Below are 25,857 nucleotides of genomic sequence, written 5' to 3'. Positions count from 1 at the left end.
CTCCACCACCCTTCTCTCTCTCTCTCTCTCTCTCTCTCTCTCTCTCTCTCTCTCTCTCTCTCTCTCTCTCTCTCCTCAGAGGTGCGTTGTCCCCCCATGGTGACTCTGAGGAACGTCCTGCTGTCGCCCCCTGCCTGTGGAAAGAGGGAAGTGAAGCCTGGCACCATGTGCCGCCTCGCCTGTCTCCACGGTTACAGTCTCCAGGGAGACGTGGACGCACGCTGTCTCTCCTCTGGGGACTGGAGCACTAACGTCCACAAAGCCACCTGCACAGGTAACAACACCTAGGATACTGTGTGAGTGTGTGCCTATGTGTATGTGTGTATGCACATGAGACAGTTTTCCATGCACCCCTTTTGCTCTTTCTGTGTATTTCTTTCCATGTGAATGGCGCTAACCTTCTGCTGAGAGCCGTCCCTAACACAAACCATACCAGAGCAGAGCAGAACCAATCGCTGTGTTTGAGGACAGGGGGAACAACACTGTAATTGCATACAGCTTCTCCAGATGCTTTACAGGTGAAACAGGTGGCTGTAGAATGAGTTCTGTTGGGAGGAAAAGATGCCGTAAAGATAAAACGAGTGGAGAGAGGGATGGGGACGCCGTTGAGATGAAACGAGTGGCGAGAGGGATGGGGACGCCGTTGAGATGAAACGAGTGGAGAGAGGGATGGGGACGCCGTTGAGATGAAACGAGTGGAGAGAGGGATGGGGACGCCGTTGAGATGAAACGAGTGGAGAGAGGGATGGGGACGCCGTTGAGATGAAACGAGTGGAGAGAGGGATGGGGACGCCGTTGAGATGAAAAGAACGAGGGTTAGAGGATCAGTCATCCATAGGAGTTATAGAGGCCAGGGTGGAGTTATAGAGGCCAGGGTGGAGTTATAGAGGCCAGGGTGGAGTTACAGAGGCCAGGGTGGAGTTATAGAGGCCAGGGTGGAGTTACAGAGGCCAGGCTGGAGTTATAGAGGCCAGGGTGGAGTTACAGAGGCCAGGGAGGAGTTATAGAGGCCAGGGTGGAGTTATACAGGCCAGGGTGGAGTTACAGAGGCCAGGGTGGAGTTATAGAGGCCAGGGTGGAGTTACAGAGGCCAGGGTGGAGTTATTGAGGCCAGGGTGGAGTTACAGAGGCCAGAGTGGAGTTATAGAGGCCAGGGTGGAGTTATAGAGGCCAGGGTGGAGTTATAGAGTCCATGGTGGAGTTATAGAGGCCAGGGTGGAGTTATAGAGACCAGGGTGGAGTTATAGAGGCCAGGGTGGATCTGCTCTGGTTCTGTTCTCACTGACACAGCTGCACTCATCATCCCTCTCTTTTTTATATGGACAGAAAAACAGAGAGAGAGAGAGAGAGCGAGTGAGAGAGAGAGAGAGAGAGATGGAGAGGGATGAAGGGAGACGGAGAGAGAGAGATGGAGTGAGGGAGGGAGAGAGAGAGAGACGGAGAGGGAGGGAGAGAGAGAGAGAGAGAGGGAGATATGGAGGGAGGGAGGGAGGGAGGGAGGGAGGGAGGGAGGGAGGGACGTACGTACGGAGAGGGAGGGAGGGAGGGGGAGAGAGAGAGAAATGGAGAGGGAGGGAGGGAGAGAGAGATATTGAGAGAGAGAGACGGAGATGGAGAGAAAGATAGAGAGATGGAGAGAGAGAGAGAGAGAGAGAGAGAGAATGAGTGAGGGATGAGAAAGAAAGAGCTGACCTGGTTCCAGTCTATTACACTAACAGGGAAATATTTCCAGCCCAATAAAGGGAAAACCTTGTCAGATCTGATCAGAACGCTGTGTGTTTAAGAGGGATGGATACCTCACTAAATGGGTCCTTTCCAGCTGTGAACTTTCACACAAAAACCAGTAAAGCAGTCTTCTCTGTTGACATTGACCTACCTGGCTTAGCAAGGCTTAGAGGGAGTCTCATATAGCCTAGAGCACTGGTTCTCAACTGGTTTTGGCTATGGACCCAAATGGACCAGGTTGTCTCAGTCAAGACCCAATATTTGCATTGTGATTCTTTATGCCGAAAAGCAACCTGGAAAACTATTTTGAATGCTATATTGACCGTAAATGTAGCAATTATATTAAACAATGGAACAACATTCACATCATTTCATTGTCAATAATTCCACATTTCTCATATACTTGGTGAAGAATGTTGGCAAGCTCTTTTGTTTGAGACCACAAATATTGAAAATACTGTGATTGAAAAATATTTTTTAAACAATAAATAATTGAAAAAAAATCTAAGTTCATTATAATTTCGACATACCTGGTATTATTTGTTTAAATTTAGACTGGAGTATTTTTTTTCATCCCCCGCAAAAAATGTAAAATAAATAAATCAAAATTTGCGACCCACCAGTTCAGAACCACTATCCTGAAGGGTTAAAGGTTATTGATGTATAGAAAGACAGCGACAGCTGTAATCGACAATGAGGTGATGTCCATAATAGAGACAGACACACAATTGGCTAAGAGGTGGTGATGTCAACGTGGCAGAGTGTTTTAACTCTGTAATTAAGAACATGTTGTGTGAGAGGGGTCAGAGGTTAGGTGTGACATCACAGTCCCTCCCTCAGTGTCATGACGACATGTGACAGAAGGATGCGTCCCAAAGGGCACCCTACTCCCTATGTAGTGCACTACTTTTGTACAGAGCCCGATGGGCCCTGGTCAAAATGAATGAGAATAGGATGCCATTTGGGACGAAGCCCAAGTCTCCTCCTGGGTTTGTTGCGTCAGTTCATATCCTTCTTTACCGTTTATTGTTCTTAGCAGAGTTGGAGTTAATTCTGTCTAAATTCCTGTCAGTTGAGGAATGGCACTCCTATGAGTAAGTCCCATCGTGTCCAATTTAACTGACTGGAATTGAAACCAGATTGACCCCGACATCCTGCTTGTTAGGTTTCTGGGGGATCTTTATCCATCCACTCTGATTCTTCGGACCGTAGTTTATCTGTTGTTTATTTTCTCACTCTCTCCATCCAGATTCGGAGCGCCCGTGGATCCAGTGCCCCAGAGACGTGTTGGCAGAGACGGACGAGCGGTGTGGCACTGCCAACATCAGCTGGAAGGTGCCCACTGCTACTGACAACTCTGGGGAGGAGGTGAGTGGAGGAGAGTTGTCTCTTTTGCCCTCCAGAGTGTTAGTGACAAGGTGCAGAACATCAACTCAAACCAAGAGCAAAAAGGTGCCGAACATCAACTCAAACTTAAAGCCCCAAGCAACCAAGACCAAGCAGTAGTGTCAAGGAACAAGGGAAAAACTCTCAAGGAAGGAAGAATCCTTTACATGACTAATCCTATGAAGGAATCAATGAGAGATGATGAATAATACTCCTAACAGTCATCTGTGACATTTGCCCTCTAGGTCCTGGTCCAGGTGAAGCCTGTGTACACCCCTCCCCAGCTGTTCCCTATAGGAGAGGAGAAGATAATCTATACAGCGACAGACCGTGCTGGGAACCAGGCTAACTGCACCTTCACTGTCACTGTCATAGGTGAGGTCAGGTCGCAACCACATCACAACCAACCACATATCACAACCACATCACAACCAACCATCAGATCACAACCACATCACAACCATATACCACAACCACATATGACAACCATCAGATCACAACCACATATCACAACCATATATCACAGCCATATATCACAACCATATATCACAACCACATAACACAACCACATATCACAACCACATATTACAACCATCAGATCACAACCATATATCACAACCATATATATCACATCCCTATATCACATCCACATATCACAACCATTAGATCACAAGCATACATCACAACCATATATCACAACCACATATCACAACTATATATCACAACCGCATATCACAACCACATATCACAACCACATATCACAACCACATATCACAACCATCAGATCACAACCATATATCACAACCACATATCACAACCACATATCACAACCGCATATCACAACCACATATCACAACCACATATCACAACCATCAAATCACAACCATATATCACAACCACATATCACAACCACATATCACAACCACGTATTGCAACCACATATCACAACCACATCACAACCATCCATCAGAACACAACCACATATCAGCATATATCACAAGCGTATATCACAACCAACCATCAGATCACAACCATCAGATCACAACCATATATCACAACCATATATCACAACCACATATCACAACTATATATCACAACCACGTATTGCAACCACATATCACAACCACATCACAACCATCCATCAGAACACAACCACATATCACAACCAAATATCACAACCATAAATCACAACCGCATTTCACAATCATCAGATCACAACCACATATCACAACCACGTATCGCAACCACATATCACAACCACATATCACAACCACATCCCAACCAACCATCAGAACACAACCACATATCACAACCATATATCACAACCCCATATCACAACCACATATCGCAACCACATCACAACCACGTATCACAACCAACCATCACAACCACATATCACAACCACGTATCACATCCACAAATCACATTTCACCACCACATCGTAACCATAACACCACCTTATTGTAACCATATCACAACCAACATCACAAGCACATCACAGCACATCACAGCAATACCAATGTGAAATGTGTGATTGTGATCAGGACACTAAGTTTTCCTGACCTCATGACCTGACCGTGAAAAACTCCAGGCCCAGTTATAGCCTTCAGGCTCTAGTCATACTGTATCTTTTAAGTAGCACCCAGAGTTTCTCCTGGTCAGGTTCCGTTATCAGGAAATACTTCTGGTAGTTCCTATTTCCAATGACTCGGTTAGTGGGAGCGCGGTGCTAAGAACTCCAGAGTTGTGGGTTTGGATCCTGCGTGGACTGCCACATGCAGTAGTCCCTTTGGATAAAAGCTAAATAACGAGTCTACACAGTAGTCACAGGTGGCAAACTCAAGTGTGCAAAGTGTTGAAAAGAAGGGTGTCCAGTGTCACGCACGTAATACTCTCAGAAACCAAGGGGGAAAGCACTATTGTAGCCCCGAATATTTCCATATGCTATAATGAAGGAACACAGTGGCTTTTCATTAGACACACATGCTTAACACATACCACTAAAATGAAGAACATAACATATCCTACTTTACCATAGGGTTACACTATATTGTTATCCGATTGTAGGAATACTACTACCTGTATACTAATATACTGATATAAATCCTACTATAGCAATAGTGCTCAACACTAAATCAGTCCAATTAGTCCAATTAGTCAACATTCAGCTGGAGATTGTTGGTTGTCATGGTCAAGCTTTGTCGTCTCCCTAACAACAGCGATGGTGTTCCTTTCTAGATACGGAGCCCCCTGTGATTGACAGGTGCAGGTCACCGCCCACTTTCCAGGCCACAGACACGCAGGCGGCCGTCTCCTGGGAGGTGCCACAGTTTTCCGACAACTCAGGTGTGTGGTATCCCAGACTGCACCTCTTCCTCTCTCTCTCTCTCTCTCTCTCTCTCTCTCTCTCTCTCTCTCACATACATACATACATACATACATACATACATACATACATACATACATACATATACACATGTCAAAGGGTGATGTTAGTACTGGACCTCTCTGGCTGGCTGACCCACAGACTTGCTGACAGAGACACTGCAGAGCTCATGTTTCAGTATGCAGAAATGAAGTGTTTATGTGTGTGTGTGTGTGTGTCAGTAAACAGCTGAGTCAGGAACAGTAATGTATAGACAGGATATCAGACCTCAGCTATGTTTCAGTGTGCAGTAAGGAAGTGTTTATGTGTGTGTGTGTGTGTGTGTATGTGTCAGTAAACAGCTGAGTCAGGAACAGTAATGTATAGACAGGATATCAGACCTCAGCTATGTTTCAGTGAGTTGGATGACCTCACTCAGTATGCAGACACAGGGTCTTGCTTAAACGCAAGCACACACACACACACACACACACACACACACACACACACACACACACACACACACACACACACACACACACACACACACACACACACATCATAGGGTAATACTGAATCTCTCAAACAGCCAAACAGACAGAACATCCCCAAACAGCAGCCCTGGTGACAGAAACATCACCATAACCCTCTATAGGGCTCGAACCTGTCATCATCACTGCTGCTGGCCTGCTGGGAACTCAAACACTCAGTCAGAAAGATATACAGTCAGTCAGACAGATACACACACTCAGTCAGACAGATACACACATTCAGACAGTCAGACAGATACACACACTCAGACAGACACACACACTCAGTCAGACAGATACACATGCATGCACTCAAGCACAAGCATATACAGAGTAGAGACTAAATATTTGAGCTCATGCACACACACGCACGCATGCACGCACGCACGCACACACACACACACACACACACACACACACACACACACAGACACACACACACACACACACACACACACAGACACAAACGCACACACACACACACACACACACACACACACACACACACACACACTACCTTCCTGCCAAGGTCCACACATGATATGCCATCAACAGCAAACAGAAATAACCAAGTTGTGGTTTTTAACCAAGGCGGCGAGACAACGTCACTCGGACATTACTCCAACGTCAGCATGCTTTGTTTTTCCATCAAGCCCACGCCCTGATTCCCACACACACACGCACACACACACACACACACACACACACACACACACACACACACACACACACACACACACACACACACACACACACACGCACACACACGCACACGCACACACACACACACACACACACACACACACACACACACACACACACACACACACACACACACACACACACACACACGCCTTGGTCCCTGGTGCTGCCTGGGCTATATTTAGTTGGAGACTGATTGCCTGGCAGGGGAGACACGGCCAGGACACCACTCAGCCAGACATGTCAGCCTGGATGAAATAAAAACGGCTCTACTCTACTGTGTCTGTGTCTAGACCAGTGGTTCTACTCTACTCTACTGTGTCTGTGTCTAGACCAGTGGTTCTACTCTACTCTACTGTGTCTGTGTCTAGACCAGTGGTTCACCTCTACTCTACTGTATCTAGACCAGTGGTTCTACTCTACTCTACTGTGTCTGAATCTAGACCAGTGGTTCTACTATACTCTACTGTGTCTGTGTCTAGACCAGTGGTTCTACTCTACTCTACTGTGTCTGTATCTAGACCAGTGGTTCTACTCTACTCTACTGTATCTAGACCAGTGGTTCTACTCTACTCTACTGTGTCTGTATCTAGACCAGTGGTTCTACTCTACTCTACTGTATCTAGACCAGTGGTTCTACTCTACTCTACTGTGTCTGTGTCTAGACCATTGGTTCTCCGCTACTCTACTGTGTCTGTATCTAGACCAGTGGTTCTACTCTACTCTACTGTATCTAGACCAGTGGTTCTACTCTACTCTACTGTGTCTGTATCTAGACCAGTGGTTCACCTCTACTCTACTGTGTCTGTGTCTAGACCAGTGGTTCTCCTCTACTCTACTGTGTCTGTGTCTAGACCAGTGGTTCACCTCTACTCTACTGTGTCTGTGTCTAGACCAGTGGTTCACCTCTACTCTACTGTGTCTGTGTCTAGACCAGTGGTTCTCCTCTACTCTACTGTGTCTGTATCTAGACCAGTGGTTCTCCTCTACTCTACTGTGTCTGTATCTAGACCAGTGGTTCACCTCTACTCTACTGTGTCTGTGTCTAGACCAGTGGTTCTCCTCTACTCTACTGTGTCTGTTAGACCAGTGGTGCTACTCTACTGTGTCTGTGTCTAGACCAGTGGTTCTCCTCTACTCTACTGTGCCTGTATCTAGAACAGTGGTTCTCCTCTACTCTACTGTGCCTGTATCTAGAACAGTGGTTCTCCTCTACTCTACGGTGCCTGTATCTAGAACAGTGGTTCTCCTCTACTCTACTGCGTCTGTTAGACCAGTGGTTCTACTCTACTCTACTGTGTCTGTGTTTAGACCAGTGGTTCTCCTCTACTCTACTGTGTCTGTGTCTAGACCAGTGGTTCTCCTCTACTCTACTGTGTCTGTGTCTAGACCAGTGGTTCTCCTCTACTCTACTGTGTCTGTATTTAGACCAGTGGTTCTCCTCTACTCTACTGCGTCTGTTAGACCAGTGGTTCTACTCTACTCTACTGTGTCTGTGTCTAGACCAGTGGTTCTCCACTACTCTACTGTGTCTGTGTCTAGACCAGTGGTTCTCCTCTACTCTACTGTGTCTGTATTTAGACCAGTGGTTCTGCTCTACTCTACTGCGTCTGTTAGACCAGCGGTTCCCCTCTACTCTACTGTGTCTAGAACAGTGGTTCACCTCTACTCTACTGTGTCTAGAACAGCGGTTCCCCTCTACTCTACTGTGTCTAGAACAGTGGTTCACCTCTACTCTACTGTTTCTAGAACAGTGGTTCACCTCTACTCTACTGTGTCTAGAACAGTGGTTCTCCTCTACTCTACTGTGTCTAGACCAGTCGTTCTCCTCTACTCTTCTGTGTCTGTTAGACCAGTGGTTCTACTCTACTCTACTGTGTCTGTGTCTAGACCAGTGGTTCACCTCTACTCTACTGTGTCTGTGTCTAGACCAGTGGTTCACCTCTACTCTACTGTGTCTGTGTCTAGACCAGTGGTTCACCTCTACTCTACTGTGTCTGTGTCTAGACCAGTGGTTCACCTCTACTCTACTGTGTTTGTGTCTAGACCAGTGGTTCACCTCTACTCTACTGTGTCTGTGTCTAGACCAGTGGTTCACCTCTACTCTACTGTGTCTGTGTCTAGAACAGTGGTTCTACTCTACTCTACTGTGTCTGTGTCTAGACCAGTGGTTCTGCTCTACTCTACTGTGTCTGTGTCTAGACCAGTGGTTCTCCTCTACTCTACTGTGTCTAGAACAGTGGTTAACCTCTACTCTACTGTGTCTGTATCTAGACCAGTGGTTCTCCTCTACTCTACTGTGTCTGTTAGACCAGTGGTTCTACTCTACTCTACTGTGTCTAGAACAGTGGTTCACCTCTACTCTACTGTGTCTGTTAGACCAGTGGTTCTACTCTACTCTACTGTGTCTGTGTCTAGACCAGTGTTTCACCTCTACTCTACTGTGTCTGTTAGACCAGTGGTTCACCTCTACTCTACTGTGTCTGTTAGACCAGTGGTTCACCTCTACTCTACTGTGTCTGTGTCTAGACCAGTGTTTCACCTCTACTCTACTGTGTCTGTTAGACCAGTGGTTCTACTCTACTCTACTGTGTCTGTGTCTAGACCAGTGGTTCACCTCTACTCTACTGTGTCTGTGTCTAGAACAGTGGTTCACCTCTACTCTACTGTGTCTGTGTCTAGACCAGTGGTTCACCTCTACTCTACTGTGTCTGTTAGACCAGTGGTTCTCCTCTACTCTACTGTGTCTAGAACAGTGGTTCACCTCTACTCTACTGTGTCTGTTAGACCAGTGGTTCTACTCTACTCTACTGTGTCTGTGTCTAGACCAGTGGTTCACCTCTACTCTACTGTGTCTGTTAGACCAGTGGTTCTCCTCTACTCTACTGTGTCTGTTAGACCAGTGGTTCTCCTCTACTCTACTGTGTCTGTGTCTAGACCAGTGGTTCACCTCTACTCTTCTGTGTCTGTTAGACCAGTGGTTCACCTCTACTCTACTGTGTCTGTTAGACCAGTGGTTCTCCTCTACTCTACTGTGTCTAGACCAGTCGTTCACCTCTACTCTACTGTGTCTGTTAGACCAGTTGTTCTCCTCTACTCTACTGTGTCTAGAACAGTGGTTCACCTCTACTCTACTGTGTCTGTGTCTAGACCAGTGGTTCTCCTCTACTCTACTGTGTCTGTGTCTAGAACAGTGGTTCACGTCTACTCTACTGTGTCTAGACCAGTGGTTCTACTCTACTGTGTCTAGAACAGTAGTTCTACTCTACTCTACTGTGTCTGTGTCTAGACCAGTGGTTCACCTCTACTCTACTGTGTCTGTGTCTAGACCAGTGGTTCTCCTCTACTCTACTGTGTCTGTGTCTAGACCAGTGGTTCACCTCTACTCTACTGTGTCTAGACCAGTGGTTCTACTCTACTGTGTCTAGAACAGTGGTTCACCTCTACTCTACTGTGTCTGTGTCTAGACCAGTGGTTCACCTCTACTCTACTGTGTCTGTGTCTAGACCAGTGGTTCTACTCTACTCTACTGTGTCTGTTAGACCAGTGGTTCACCTCTACTCTACTGTGTCTGTGTCTAGACCAGTGGTTCTACTCTACTCTACTGTGTTTGTTTCTAGACCAGTGGTTCTCCTCTACTCTACTGTGTCTGTTAGACCAGTGGTTCACCTCTACTCTACTGTGTCTGTTAGACCAGTGGTTCTACTCTACTCTAATGTGTTTGTGTCTAGACCAGTGGTTCTCCTCTACTCTACTGTGTCTGTGTCTAGACCAGTGGTTCACCTCTACTCTACTGTGTCTGTTAGACCAGTGGTTCTACTCTACTCTACTGTGTCTGTGTCTAGACCAGTGGTTCTCCTCTACTCTACTGTGTCTGTTAGACCAGTGGTTTTACTCTACTCTACTGTGTCTGTGTCTACACCAGTGGTTCTGCTCTACTCTACTGTGTCTGTTAGACCAGTGGTTCTCCTCTACTCTACTGTGTCTGTGTCTACACCAGTGGTTCTACTCTACTCTACTGTGTCTGTGTCTAGACCAGTGGTTCACCTCTACTCTACTGTGTCTGTATCTAGACCAGTGGTTCTCCTCTACTCTACTGTGTCTGTGTCTAGAACAGTGGTTCACCTCTACTCTACTGTGTCTGTGTCTAGACCAGTGGTTCTCCTCTACTCTACTGTGTCTGTATCTAGACCAGTGGTTCTCCTCTACTCTACTGTGCCTGTATCTAGAACAGTGGTTCTCCTCTACTCTACTGTGCCTGTATCTAGAACAGTGGTTCTCCTCTACTCTACTGTGCCTGTATCTAGAACAGTGGTTCTCCTCTACTCTACTGTGCCTGTATCTAGAACAGTGGTTCTCCTCTACTCTACTGCGTCTGTTAGACCAGTGGTTCTACTCTACTCTACTGTGTCTGTGTCTAGACCAGTGGTTCTCCACTACTCTACTGTGTCTGTGTCTAGACCAGTTGTTCTACTCTACTCTACTGTGTCTGTGTCTAGACCAGTGGTTCACCTCTACTCTACTGTGTCTGTGACTAGACCAGTGGTTCACCTCTACTCTACTGTGTCTGTGTCTAGACCAGTGGTTCTCATCTACTCTACTCTACTGTGTCTGTTAGACCAGTGGTTCTACTCTACTCTACTGTGTCTGTGTCTAGACCAGTGGTTCTCCACTACTCTACTGTGTCTGTGTCTAGACCAGTGGTTCTCCTCTACTCTACTGTGTCTGTATTTAGACCAGTGGTTCTGCTCTAATCTACTGCGTCTGTTAGACCAGCGGTTCCCCTCTACTCTACTGTGTCTAGAACAGTGGTTCACCTCTACTCTACTGTGTCTAGAACAGCGGTTCCCCTCTACTCTACTGTGTCTAGAACAGTGGTTCACCTCTACTCTACTGTTTCTAGAACAGTGGTTCACCTCTACTCTACTGTGTCTAGAACAGTGGTTCTCCTCTACTCTACTGTGTCTAGACCAGTCGTTCTCCTCTACTCTTCTGTGTCTGTTAGACCAGTGGTTCTACTCTACTCTACTGTGTCTGTGTCTAGACCAGTGGTTCACCTCTACTCTACTGTGTCTGTGTCTAGACCAGTGGTTCACCTCTACTCTACTGTGTCTGTGTCTAGACCAGTGGTTCACCTCTACTCTACTGTGTCTGTGTCTAGACCAGTGGTTCACCTCTACTCTACTGTGTTTGTGTCTAGACCAGTGGTTCACCTCTACTCTACTGTGTCTGTGTCTAGACCAGTGGTTCACCTCTACTCTACTGTGTCTGTGTCTAGAACAGTGGTTCTACTCTACTCTACTGTGTCTGTGTCTAGACCAGTGGTTCTGCTCTACTCTACTGTGTCTGTGTCTAGACCAGTGGTTCTCCTCTACTCTACTGTGTCTAGAACAGTGGTTAACCTCTACTCTACTGTGTCTGTATCTAGACCAGTGGTTCTCCTCTACTCTACTGTGTCTGTTAGACCAGTGGTTCTACTCTACTCTACTGTGTCTAGAACAGTGGTTCACCTCTACTCTACTGTGTCTGTTAGACCAGTGGTTCTACTCTACTCTACTGTGTCTGTGTCTAGACCAGTGTTTCACCTCTACTCTACTGTGTCTGTTAGACCAGTGGTTCACCTCTACTCTACTGTGTCTGTTAGACCAGTGGTTCACCTCTACTCTACTGTGTCTGTGTCTAGACCAGTGTTTCACCTCTACTCTACTGTGTCTGTTAGACCAGTGGTTCTACTCTACTCTACTGTGTCTGTGTCTAGACCAGTGGTTCACCTCTACTCTACTGTGTCTGTGTCTAGAACAGTGGTTCACCTCTACTCTACTGTGTCTGTGTCTAGACCAGTGGTTCACCTCTACTCTACTGTGTCTGTTAGACCAGTGGTTCTCCTCTACTCTACTGTGTCTAGAACAGTGGTTCACCTCTACTCTACTGTGTCTGTTAGACCAGTGGTTCTACTCTACTCTACTGTGTCTGTGTCTAGACCAGTGGTTCACCTCTACTCTACTGTGTCTGTTAGACCAGTGGTTCTCCTCTACTCTACTGTGTCTGTTAGACCAGTGGTTCTCCTCTACTCTACTGTGTCTGTGTCTAGACCAGTGGTTCACCTCTACTCTTCTGTGTCTGTTAGACCAGTGGTTCACCTCTACTCTACTGTGTCTGTTAGACCAGTGGTTCTCCTCTACTCTACTGTGTCTAGACCAGTCGTTCACCTCTACTCTACTGTGTCTGTTAGACCAGTTGTTCTCCTCTACTCTACTGTGTCTAGAACAGTGGTTCACCTCTACTCTACTGTGTCTGTGTCTAGACCAGTGGTTCTCCTCTACTCTACTGTGTCTGTGTCTAGAACAGTGGTTCACGTCTACTCTACTGTGTCTAGACCAGTGGTTCTACTCTACTGTGTCTAGAACAGTAGTTCTACTCTACTCTACTGTGTCTGTGTCTAGACCAGTGGTTCACCTCTACTCTACTGTGTCTGTGTCTAGACCAGTGGTTCTCCTCTACTCTACTGTGTCTGTGTCTAGACCAGTGGTTCACCTCTACTCTACTGTGTCTAGACCAGTGGTTCTACTCTACTGTGTCTAGAACAGTGGTTCACCTCTACTCTACTGTGTCTGTGTCTAGACCAGTGGTTCACCTCTACTCTACTGTGTCTGTGTCTAGACCAGTGGTTCTACTCTACTCTACTGTGTCTATTAGACCAGTGGTTCACCTCTACTCTACTGTGTCTGTGTCTAGACCAGTGGTTCTACTCTACTCTACTGTGTTTGTTTCTAGACCAGTGGTTCTCCTCTACTCTACTGTGTCTGTTAGACCAGTGGTTCACCTCTACTCTACTGTGTCTGTTAGACCAGTGGTTCTACTCTACTCTAATGTGTTTGTGTCTAGACCAGTGGTTCTCCTCTACTCTACTGTGTCTGTGTCTAGACCAGTGGTTCACCTCTACTCTACTGTGTCTGTTAGACCAGTGGTTCTCCTCTACTCTACTGTGTCTGTGTCTAGACCAGTGGTTCTCCTCTACTCTACTGTGTCTGTTAGACCAGTGGTTTTACTCTACTCTACTGTGTCTGTGTCTACACCAGTGGTTCTGCTCTACTCTACTGTGTCTGTTAGACCAGTGGTTCTCCTCTACTCTACTGTGTCTGTGTCTACACCAGTGGTTCTACTCTACTCTACTGTGTCTGTGTCTAGACCAGTGGTTCACCTCTACTCTACTGTGTCTGTATCTAGACCAGTGGTTCTCCTCTACTCTACTGTGTCTGTGTCTAGAACAGTGGTTCACCTCTACTCTACTGTGTCTGTGTCTAGACCAGTGGTTCTCCTCTACTCTACTGTGTCTGTATCTAGACCAGTGGTTCTCCTCTACTCTACTGTGCCTGTATCTAGAACAGTGGTTCTCCTCTACTCTACTGTGCCTGTATCTAGAACAGTGGTTCTCCTCTACTCTACTGTGCCTGTATCTAGAACAGTGGTTCTCCTCTACTCTACTGTGCCTGTATCTAGAACAGTGGTTCTCCTCTACTCTACTGCGTCTGTTAGACCAGTGGTTCTACTCTACTCTACTGTGTCTGTGTCTAGACCAGTGGTTCTCCACTACTCTACTGTGTCTGTGTCTAGACCAGTTGTTCTACTCTACTCTACTGTGTCTGTGTCTAGACCAGTGGTTCACCTCTACTCTACTGTGTCTGTGACTAGACCAGTGGTTCACCTCTACTCTACTGTGTCTGTGTCTAGACCAGTGGTTCTCATCTACTCTACTCTACTGTGTCTGTTAGACCAGTGGTTCTACTCTACTCTACTGTGTCTGTGTCTTGACCAGTGGTTCTACTCTACTCTACTGTGTCTGTGTCTAGACCAGTCGTTCACCTCTACTCTACTGTGTCTGTTAGACCAGTGGTTCACCTCTACTCTACTGTGTCTGTTAGACCAGTTGTTCTGCTCTACTCTACTGTGTCTGTTAGACCAGTGGTTCTACTCTACTCTACTGTGTCTGTGTCTAGACCAGTGGTTCACCTCTACTCTACTGTGTCTGTGTCTAGACCAGTGGTTCACCTCTACTCTACTGTGTCTGTGTCTAGACCAGTGGTTCTGCTCTACTCTACTGTGTCTGTTAGACCAGTGGTTCTACTCTACTCTACTGTGTCTGTGTCTAGACCAGTCGTTCACCTCTACTCTACTGTGTCTGTTAGACCAGTGGTTCACCTCTACTCTACTGTGTCTGTTAGACCAGTTGTTCTGCTCTACTCTACTGTGTCTGTTAGACCAGTGGTTCTACTCTACTCTACTGTGTCTGTGTCTAGACCAGTGGTTCACCTCTACTCTACTGTGTCTGTGTCTAGACCAGTGGTTCACCTCTACTCTACTGTGTCTGTGTCTAGACCAGTGGTTCTGCTCTACTCTACTGTGTCTGTTAGACCAGTGGTTCTACTCTACTCTACTGTGTCTGTGTCTAGACCAGTGGTTCACCTCTACTCTACTGTGTCTGTTAGACCAGTGGTTCACCTCTACTCTACTGTGTCTGTTAGACCAGTGGTTCTGCTCTACTCTACTGTGTCTGTTAGACCAGTGGTTCTACTCTACTCTACTGTGTCTGTGTCTAGACCAGTGGTTCTCCTCTACTCTACTGTGCCTGTATCTAGAACAGTGGTTCACCTCTACTCTACTGCGCCTGTTAGACCAGTGGTTCTACTCTACTCTACTGTGTCTGTGTCTAGACCAGTGGTTCACATCTACTCTACTGTGTCTGTGTCTAGACCAGCGGTTCCCCTCTACTCTACTGTGTCTAGAACAGTGGTTCACCTCTACTCTACTGTGTCTGTGTCTAGACCAGTGGTTCTCCTCTACTCTACTGTGTCTAGACCAGTGGTTCACCTCTACTCTACTGTGTCTGTTAGACCAGTGGTTCTGCTCTACTCTACTGTGTCTGTGTCTAGACCAGTGGTTCACCTCTACTCTACTGTGTCTGTGTCTAGACCAGTGGTTCTCCTCTACTCTACTGTGTCTAGACCAGTGGTTCACCTCTACTCTACTGTGTCTGTTAGACCAGTGGTTCACCTCTACTCTACTGTGTCTAGACCAGTGGTTCACCTCTACTCTACTGTGTCTGTTAGACCAGTGGTTCACCTCTACTCTACTGTGTCTAGAACAGTGGTTCTCCTCTACTCTACTGTGTCTGTTAGACCAGTGGTTCACCTCTACTCTACTGTGTCTGTTAGACCAGTGGTTCACCTCTACTCTACTGTGTCTAGAACAGTGGTTCACCTCTACTCTACTGTGTCTGTGTCTAGACCAGTGGTTCTACTCCACTCTACTGTGTCTGTGTCTAGACCAGTGGTTCTCCTCTACTCTACTGTGTCTGTTAGACCAGTGGTTCACCTCTACTCTACTTTGTCTAGAACAGTGGTTCACTTCTACTCTACTGTGTCTGTGTCTAGACCAGTGGTTCTACTCTACTCTACTGTGTCTGTGTCTAGACCAGTGGTTCTACTCTACTCTACTGTGTCTGTGTCTAGACCAGTGGTTCACCTCTACTCTACTGTGTCTGTGTCTAGACCAGTGGTTCTCCTCTACTCTACTGTGTCTGTGTCTAGACCAGTATTTTCTACTCTACTCTACTGTGTCTGTTAGACCAGTGGTTCTCCTCTACTCTACTGTGTCTGTTAGACCAGTGGTTCACCTCTACTCTACTGTGTCTGTTAGACCAGTGGTTCTGCTCTACTCTACTCTGTCTGTTAGACCAGTGGTTCTCCTCTACTCTACTGTGTCTGTGTCTACACCAGTGGTTCTACTCTACTATACTGTGTCTGTGTCTACACCAGTGGTTCTACTCTACTCTACTGTGTCTGTATCTAGACCAGTGGTTCTACTCTACTCTACTGTGTCTGTGTCTACACCAGTGGTTCTCCTCTACTCTACTGTGTCTGTTAGACCAGTGGTTCTACTCTACTCTACTGTGTCTGTGTCTAGACCACTGGTTCACCTCTACTCTACTGTGTCTGTTAGACCAGTGGTTCACCTCTACTCTACTGTGTCTGTTAGACCAGTGGTTCTCCTCTACTCTACTGTGTCTGTGTCTAGAACAGTGGTTCTGCTCTACTCTACTGTGTCCGTGTCTAGACCAGTTGTTCTGCTCTACTCTACTGTGTCTGTGTCTAGACCAGTGGTTCTACTCTACTCTACTGTGTCCGTGTCTAGACCAGTGGTTCTGCTCTACTCTACTGTGTCCGTGTCTAGACCAGTGGTTCTGCTCTACTCTACTGTGTCCGTGTCTAGACCAGTGGTTCTGCTCTACTCTACTGTGTCTGTGTCTAGACCAGTGGTTCTACTCTACTCTACTGTGTCTGTGTTAGACCAGTGGTTCTACTCTACTCTGCTGTGTCTGTGTTAGACCAGTGGTTCTCAATCCTCTCCTCGTGGCCCCCATCAGTTCCATGTATTTGATCTATTCCAGAGCTGTCACACATGATTCAACTTGTCTACTAATCATCAAGCCCTTGACTTGGTGAATCAGTAAACTGCTGTAGTACAAGGCTTCCCCTGGGGACAGTGTGTGTATGTGTCTGTGTGTCTTTGTGTCTTTGTGCCTAGGCCAGCATCTTTCTTTTTCTCTCTCTCTTTCTCTCTCTAATCCATCCATCCATCCCTTCACCAATCCCTCCATCTATTAATTTATCCAGACAGGTAGCAAGTACCCCCAGTCTGCCCAGATGATGATGATATTATTTATTCTGATGCCATGTGATGCTCTGAGAGAGAGACCAGCCGTTCCAACATGTGTCAACATGCCCTGCCTTTGTATAACTGTTGTGGTTAACCAGGACTAGAGTGACTCATTCTGCCCATCTATTGTAACTGACACACCACTGCTCTCTGCAGGGCTATTAATGATACTGTAGTTTATCTAGGTGTCTTTTAAACATGATTTATTTTGTATTTTATTTTCATTTAACCTTTATGCAACTAAGTATGTCAGCTGAGAACAAATTCTTATTTACAATGACGGCCTATTGTGCACCGCCCTATGGGTCTCCCAATCACGGCTGATTGTGATACAGCCTGGAATCGAATCAAGGTCTGTAGTGACGCCTCTAGCACTGAGATGCAGTGCCTTAGACCACTGCGCCACTCGGGAGCAGCAGTGACAATGACAAGACATTTGACTTTCGAGGGTTAAACCCTGGATTTAAACCCATGATCCAACGAGGGATAAGAAAACCAAAGTACATAGTTGGTACAGAGTTTGTCTTTGCTTCAATGTCCCAGAGATGGTCTGCAAGATCATATATAACTGTTAGTTATTGTTTTTGTGTGTTTTGTACCATTCTCAGGTGGGCGTCTGAGTGTGTCCACCACACACACACCAGGCTCTCTATTCCCTGTCGGAGAGACGGTGGTGAGCTACACAGCTACGGATCAGGCAGGCAACAACCGCACCTGCCACCTCACCATCACTGTACAAGGTAAAAGGAAGGAGTTTACTAGAGTTTACTAGAGCATAGTAGAGATGACCAGAGTAGACTAGAGTAGACTAGAGTTGACCAGAGTAGACTAGAGTTGACCAGAGTAGACTAGAGTTGACCAGAGTTGACCAGAGTAGACTAGAGCTGACCCGAGTAGACTAGAGCTAACCAGAGTAGACTAGAGCTGACCAGAGTAGACTAGAGCTGACCAGAGTAGAATAGAGCTGACCAGAGTAGACTAGAGTTGACCAGAGTAGACTAGAGCTGACCAGAGTAGACTTGAGTTGACCAGAGTAGACTAGAGCTGATCAGAGTAGACTAGAGTTGACCAGAGTAGACTAGAGTTGACCAGAGTAGACTAGAGCTGACCAGAGTAGACTAGATTTGACCAGAGTAGACTAGAGTTGACCAGAGTAGACTAGAGCTGACCAGAGTAGACTAGAGCTGACCAGAGTAGACTAGAGCTGACCAGAGTAGACTAGAGCTGACCAGAGTAGACTTGAGCTGACCAGAGTAGACTAGAGTTGACCAGAGTAGACTAGAGCTGACCAGAGTAGACTTGAGTTGACCAGAGTAGACTGGAGCTGACCAGAGTAGACTAGAGCTGACCAGAGTAGACTTGAGCTGACCAGAGTAGACTAGAGCTGACAAGAGTAGACTAGAGCTGATCAGAGTAGACTAGAGCTGATCAGAGTAGACTAGAGTTGACCAGAGTAGACTAGAGCTGACCAGAGTAGACTAGAGCTGACCAGAGTAGACTAGAGTTGACCAGAGTAGACTAGAGCTGACCAGAGTAGACTTGAGCTGACCAGAGTAGACTAGAGTTGACCAGAGTAGACTAGAGCTGACCAGAGTAGACTTGAGTTGACCAGAGTAGACTAGAGCTGACCAGAGTAGACTAGAGTTGACCAGAGTAGACTTGAGCTGACCAGAGTAGACTAGAGCTGACAAGAGTAGACTAGCGTTGACCAGAGTTTACTAGAATTTGCTCGTTGAATACTAGATTTGACCAGAGTTCACTAGAGATGACCAATATATTCTAGAGTATACTAGAGTATACTAGAGTTAACCAGTTAACTAGAGACAACCAATGTATTCTAGAGTATACTAGAGTATACTAGAAATGACCAGAGTTTACTAGAGATGACCAGAGTATTCTAGAGATGACTAGTTTACTCTGTACATCTCTATCTTTGCTGTGTTGTGGCTTTACAAGGTAGGCCTGTACACCACAAGAACTTAGATCTTCATTCAACTACAGGATTTGTTTTAATGTTCATGTATTTATGTCATATTTAATATATGTTTTTATTTGGTTGAAGCAGAGCTTCACTGTTTTGGAATAGGATGAAATCTCAAATCAATTGTTTGGTGCTGTACTTCACATTTGCCATCCACTTTCCTTCCTCCATGTTGTACTACATTAACTATCAATGTAGAGACTGGGTGCACACAAAATAAATACAATATGTCTTTTATTTAATAGAATTCAACCAGCCCCATAACTACATTACCGATGAAGCTCTGCGTGTCTCCGTTATATTCCAGGGTCCACATGTGAACAGCCCTTCGTCCCAGTGAATGGGGAGTTCTCCTGTTCAGAAGAGGAGGACGGGGTCAACTGTACTCTGTACTGTAAAGACGGATACAGCTTCACACAGCAGGACGTCCACAGCTACTTCTGTGCTAACAACGGAGTGTGGGAGCCGCCACACTCGCCCGACAGACCCGACTGCTCCTGTGAGTGACCTTAGTTATAGTCTGCATCCCAAATGGAACCCTGTTCACTATATAGTGCACTACTTTGAACCCTGGTCTTTGGGTATGGCTGCCATTTGGGACAGACACCTGCAGTACATTTTCTTTGGCTGTTTTTTTTTCATCACTTTGGAGCAATTTTCACAAGTATGTGGTCAATTTTCACAAGTATGTGGTCAATTTTCACAAGTATGTGGTCAATTTTCACAACTCAGTACAAAACCCATTGTTTCAGAACTCTAAGATGTATGATTGCCATCCCCATGAGCGTATCACCCTACTTCAGGCCATGGATGAGATAGGCAACGATGTCATACCTACAGTATGTCAGGCTTGGATTCGCCGTGCCGAAAGGTTGATCCCCAGGTGCATGAACAATGAGGACATTTACTGTGATGTCGATCAGAAGCTAAAGTATGACCAATGAGGACATTTACTGTGATGTCAATCAGAAGCTAAAGTATGAACAATGAGGACATTTACTGTGATGTCAATGAGAAGCTAAGGTATGACCAATGAGGACATTTACTGTGATGTCGATCAGAAGCTAAAGTATGACCAATGAGGACATTTACTGTGATGTCAATCAGAAGCTAAAGTATGACCAATGAGGACATTTACTGTGATATCGATCAGAAGCTAAAGTATGACCAATGAGGACATTTACTGTGATGTCAATCAGAAGCTAAAGTATGAACAATGAGGACATTTACTGTGATGTCAATGAGAAGCTAAAGTATGACCAATGAGGACATGTACTGTGATGTCGATCAGAAGCTAAAGTATGACCAATGAGGACATTTACTGTGATGTCAATCAGAAGCTAAAGTATGAACAATGAGGACATTTACTGTGATGTCAATGAGAAGCTAAAGTATGACCAATGAGGACATTTACTGTGATGTCGATCAGAAGCTAAAGTATGAACAATGAGGACATTTACTGTGATGTCAATGAGAAGCTAAAGTATGACCAATGAGGACATTTACTGCGATGTCAATGAGAAGCTAAAGTATGACCAATGAGGACATTTACTGAGATGTCAATGAGAAGCTAAAGTATGACCAATGAGGACATTTACTGCGATGTCAATGAGAAGCTAAAGTATGACCAATGAGGACATTTACTGCGATGTCAATGAGAAGCTAAAGTATGACCAATGAGGACATTTACAGCGATTTCGATGAGAACATATGGCCAACTGCTTAAGACAGACTTAATGCAAACGAGTGGATGCTAAACATTACGTTACTTTCATTTCTTTCATTTGATCACCTTGTGAAAGATGTCTTCAATGATCACACCTATAAATTGATCCATTTGAATGGGTCGTGCCTAATGTCGTGCCCCCCAGTGTCATGTATTGTAATTTACAGTACTGTTGCAAACTACATGAAAGGGCCATTTTGAATCATGTCTCTTAAATTTGCTATTGGATTAACTGGTTGTTAGAATGACTTAATATGGAAGATGTCATTATATTGTGTTTTGGTGATTAAACCAACGTACTCATTAAATTTCACAGTAAACTTTTATTTGGGGTTAAGATGTCGTAAAACAAAAGGAATGCACAATAAAAGGTTTTAAATGTAAGACTGGCTGGTTTACTAGAGTTACCAGTTTGGAGTTTTGTACAAAGAGTTTTGAAAGTTCACCACATGATTGTGAAAATAGTACCAGTGATAAAAACACTTTGTATTTAGTCGCATCCTCTCTTGCCACCTCTTATATTACAGTTACAGTAGCTGTACATGCATGCTATTCATTATTGAAATGAAATCATGTGTGTGCATGTCTGTGTGTCCTGTCCCTCTATCTCAGTGAACCGTATTGCCAACCATGGGATTAAGCCCTTTGAGATGCTGGTCAAAGCCTCTCGCTGTGATGACCTGGATCTGGTCAAGTCCTTCACCGGGGAGTTCAGCACTAAACTAGGAGACATGGTGAGAACACAGGAGTACACACACACACACCACACACCACACACACACACACACACATACACACACACACACACACACACACACACACACACACATACACACACACACACACACACACACACACACACACACACCACACACCACACACACACACACACACACACACACACACACACACACACACACACACACACACACACACATACACACACATACACACACATACACACACACACACACACACACCACACACCACACACCACACACCACACACACACACACACAATATGTTTCCTTTCTCTCTCAATTGTATCCATAGCTCCCGACCATCTGCAGTAATGATGATGTTGCCTGCAAGTTAGATGTGATGTCACAGGGCCACTGTCTGGAGTACAACTACGACTATGAGAATGGATTCGCCATCGGTAAGACCTTTTCAGTTACTATTGGGCCAGGAGTTTTCCCTGACCATGTGATCATGTGACCTTGTTATATGTTGTACGAATGGCCCAGATTTTTCATTCCTGGACAGGTCATGTTGCCTGCAAAAACTCCTTGCCCCAACTATAAGATTGTACTGTACAACCAGTTGAGCCTCGACATGAATGTATTTGCCCTATAACCCACCCCCCCTCTTCCTTCACCCCTTCCCCTCTCTCCCTCTCTCTCCACTCTCCCAACCCCCCTTGCCCTCCCCCTCCCCTCTTCTTCCCCTCTGTCTCCTCTCTGTCTCCCCTCTGTCTCCCCTCTGCCTCCCCTCTGCCTCCCCTCTGTCTCCCCTTTGCCTCCCACCTGTCTCCCCTCTGCCTCCCCTCTGTCTCCCCTCTGCCTCCCCTCTGTCTCCCCTCTGTCTCCCCTCTGCCTCCCCTCTGCCTCCCCTCTGTCTCCCCTCTGCCTCCCCTCTGTCTCCCGTCTGCCTCCCCTCTGCCTCCCATCTGTCTCCCCTCTGCCTCCCCTCTGTCTCCCCTCTGCCGCCCCTCTGCCCCCTCTGTCTCCCCTCTCTCCCCTCTGCCTCCCCTCTGCTTCCCCTCTGTCTCCCCTCTGCCTCCCCTCTGTCTCCCCTCTGTCTCCCCTCTGCCTCCCCTCTTTCTCCCCTCTGCTTCCCCTCTGTCTCCCCTCTGTCTCCCCTCTGTCTCCCCTCTGCCTCCCGTCTCCCAGGTCCAGGAGGATGGGGCAGTAACTGGGGACCCCAGAGTGGTCAGGACTATGCCTACTTCGATACAGGCTTTGCCACGGACAGCCAGAGAACTCCTATGCAACAGGATGGTACCGGCAGGACGGGAACCTCCCATTACCGCGCCAAGAGGCACCGTAAGATCACCGGCCCCACCAGAGACCAAAAGATACAGATCTTCTTCAACATCACAGGTAGCTATGGTGGAGGGACTGTCATCATACCCGTGTGAACACACTCATGTTCATGTTACTAAGCATATGACAGTATGCCGGTATATTTTGTTTATTTGAATCTGTTCCATCAAACGAGCACCTGGCAAGTTTCTTTGGATGTGCTCACATAATGCCTGATGGACTTACACTTTTCTGCCCATTGGGAAGCACTTGGCATCAAATAAAGTTGTTTCAGACCAGGGTAGACGATTGATTGATTGATAATTATATTCATTATGGGAGTCTGGGAGTGAAGTCTTTGGCCAATCAACTACGTTAATTGATCATTTAACTACCAGATAATTTGGCCTTAGAGGGTCGGAATTGCATAGCCATTGAATAGCCCTGGCCTAGAGGGGAGTCGGGACGAATTTAGAATTGAGTGTTAGTTGTTGTTGTTGTCGTTTGAGTCCTGTCCTTTGAGCTGTGCCCATTCTCCCAGCAAGCATCCCGTTGCCCTCGTCCAGGAATGACTCGGTGGAGGTAGCCAATCAGAAGCGCCTGTTGCGGACCCTGGAGCAGCTGACCAATCGGCTGAAGCGGACGCTGGCCAAGCAGCCTCTGTCGTCATATCACGTGTCTTCGGAGATGATTGTGGTGGCTGACCCCAAGTCCCTGGAGAGCAAGAGGGCCTCTCTGTTTTGCCGACCTGGGTCTGTACTGAAGGGGAGGATGTGTGGTGAGTAGTGGGCCATAAGATACACACAGTAACAGTATATATCTTTAGCATGGTCTCCAGGTTCACAGTGTCCACATAGAGTATTCATGAATGAATTAATGGATTGATGGATGGATGGATGAATTAATTAACGGATGAGTGTCTATATGGGTTGCTGTGTGCCTCAGTCCAGTGTCCAGGTGGGGATCTACTACTCTCTAGTTATGTGTGGTAATGTGTAAATATGTCTGGCTATGTGTGGAAATATGGAAATATGTCTGGCTATGTGTGGTAATGTGGAAATATGTCTGGCTATGTGTGTAAATATGTCTGGCTATGTGTGGTACTGTGTAAATATGTCTGGCTGTGTGTGTAAATATGTAAATATGTCTGGCTATGTGTGGTACTGTATAAATATGTCTGGCTATGTGTGGCAATGTGTAAATATGTCTGGCTATGTGTGGTAATGTGTAAATATGTCTGGCTATGTGTGTAAATATGTCTGGCTATGTGTGGTACTGTGTAAATATGTCTGGCTGTGTGTGTAAATATGTAAATATGTCTGGCTATGTGTGGTACTGTATAAATATGTCTGGCTATGTGTGGCAATGTGTAAATATGTCTGGCTATGTGTGGTAATGTGTAAATATGTCTGGCTATGTGTGGTAATGTGTAAATATGTCTGGCTATGTGTGGTAATGTGTGGTAATGTGTAAATATGTCTGGCTGTGTGTGGTAATGTGTAAATATGTCTGGCTATGTGTGCCAATGTGTAAACATGTACGGTTATGTGTGCCAATGTGTAAACATGGACAGTTATGTGTGGTAATGTGTAAATATGTCTGGCAATGTGTGGTAATGTGTAAATATGTCTGGTAATGTGTAAATATTTCTGGTTATGTGTGGTAATGTAGCTGATTATATGTGGTTATGTATTCTGTGTGTTCCAGTCCAGTGTCCAGTGGGAACCTACTACTCCCTGGAGTATGCAGAGTGTGAGAGCTGCTGGCTGGGGTCCTTCCAGGAACAGGAGGGTCAGATGGAGTGTAAGACCTGTCCTGATGGATCCTCCACAGCCTACCTCCACGCACGCAGCCAGGACCAGTGCAAAGGTAAAGCACTGTAACCCTCCAGAGGAAGAACAATGTAACCCTCCAGAGGTAAAACACTGTAACCCTCCAGAGGTAAAACACTGTAACCCTCCAGAGGTAAAACACTGTAACCCTCCAGAGGTAAATGCTGTAACCATCCAGAGGTAAATGCTGTTACCCTCCAGAGGTAAATGCTGTTACCCTCCAGAGGTAAAACGCTGTAACCCTCCAGAGGTAAAACACTGTAACTGTCCAGAGGTAAAACACTGTTACCCTCCAGAGGTAAATGCTGTTACCCTCCAAAGGTAAATGCTGTAACCCTCCAGAAATAAAACACTGTAACCCTCCAGAGGTAAAACAATGTAACCCTCCAGAGGTAAATGCTGTTACCCTCCAGAGGTAAATGCTGTAACCCACCAGAGGTAAAACACTTTAATCCTCCAGAGATAAAACACTGTAACCCTCCAGGGGTAAAACATTTTAACCCTCCGGAGGTAAAAACAATGTAACCCTCCAAAAGAGAAACACTGTAACCCTCCAGAAGTAAAACATTTGAACCCTCCAGAGGTATAACACTGTAATCCTCCAGAGGTAAAACACTGTAACCCTCCAGGGGTAAAACATTTTAACCCTCCGGAGGTAAAACAATGTAACCCTCCGGAGGTAAAACACTGTAACCCTCCAGAGGTAAAACACTGTAACCCTCCAGAGGTAAAACACTGTAACCGTCCAGAGGTAAATGCTGTTACCCTCCAGAGGTAAAACACTGTAACCCTCCAGAGGTAAATGCTGTAACCCTCCAGAGGTAAAACACTGTAACCGTCCAGAGGTAAATGCTGTAACCCTCCAGAGGT

At 46.0% G+C, this 25,857-nt stretch overlaps 1 protein-coding gene across 1 annotated transcript in view; it reads left to right on the top strand.

The window, feature by feature from the left end:
- LOC139417482 (sushi, von Willebrand factor type A, EGF and pentraxin domain-containing protein 1-like) overlaps window positions 1-25,857 on the top strand; it is a 171,971-nt gene that overhangs the window by 92,001 nt on the left and 54,113 nt on the right. Inside the window, exons 7-17 of the mRNA XM_071166761.1 lie at window positions 80-274; window positions 2,975-3,093; window positions 3,357-3,486; window positions 5,350-5,457; window positions 18,033-18,164; window positions 19,713-19,904; window positions 21,744-21,865; window positions 22,185-22,290; window positions 23,024-23,233; window positions 23,697-23,933; window positions 24,863-25,024. Coding sequence (XP_071022862.1) covers window positions 80-274; window positions 2,975-3,093; window positions 3,357-3,486; window positions 5,350-5,457; window positions 18,033-18,164; window positions 19,713-19,904; window positions 21,744-21,865; window positions 22,185-22,290; window positions 23,024-23,233; window positions 23,697-23,933; window positions 24,863-25,024 — 1,713 coding nt within the window. The remainder of the gene's footprint in view (window positions 1-79; window positions 275-2,974; window positions 3,094-3,356; window positions 3,487-5,349; window positions 5,458-18,032; window positions 18,165-19,712; window positions 19,905-21,743; window positions 21,866-22,184; window positions 22,291-23,023; window positions 23,234-23,696; window positions 23,934-24,862; window positions 25,025-25,857) is intronic.

Source organism: Oncorhynchus clarkii, chromosome 9 (assembly GCF_045791955.1).
Source record: "Oncorhynchus clarkii lewisi isolate Uvic-CL-2024 chromosome 9, UVic_Ocla_1.0, whole genome shotgun sequence".
Classification (NCBI taxonomy): Eukaryota; Metazoa; Chordata; class Actinopteri; order Salmoniformes; family Salmonidae; genus Oncorhynchus; species Oncorhynchus clarkii.
The sequence above is the reverse complement of the archived record's forward strand: the minus strand, read 5'-3'. Positions and strand labels throughout refer to the sequence as shown.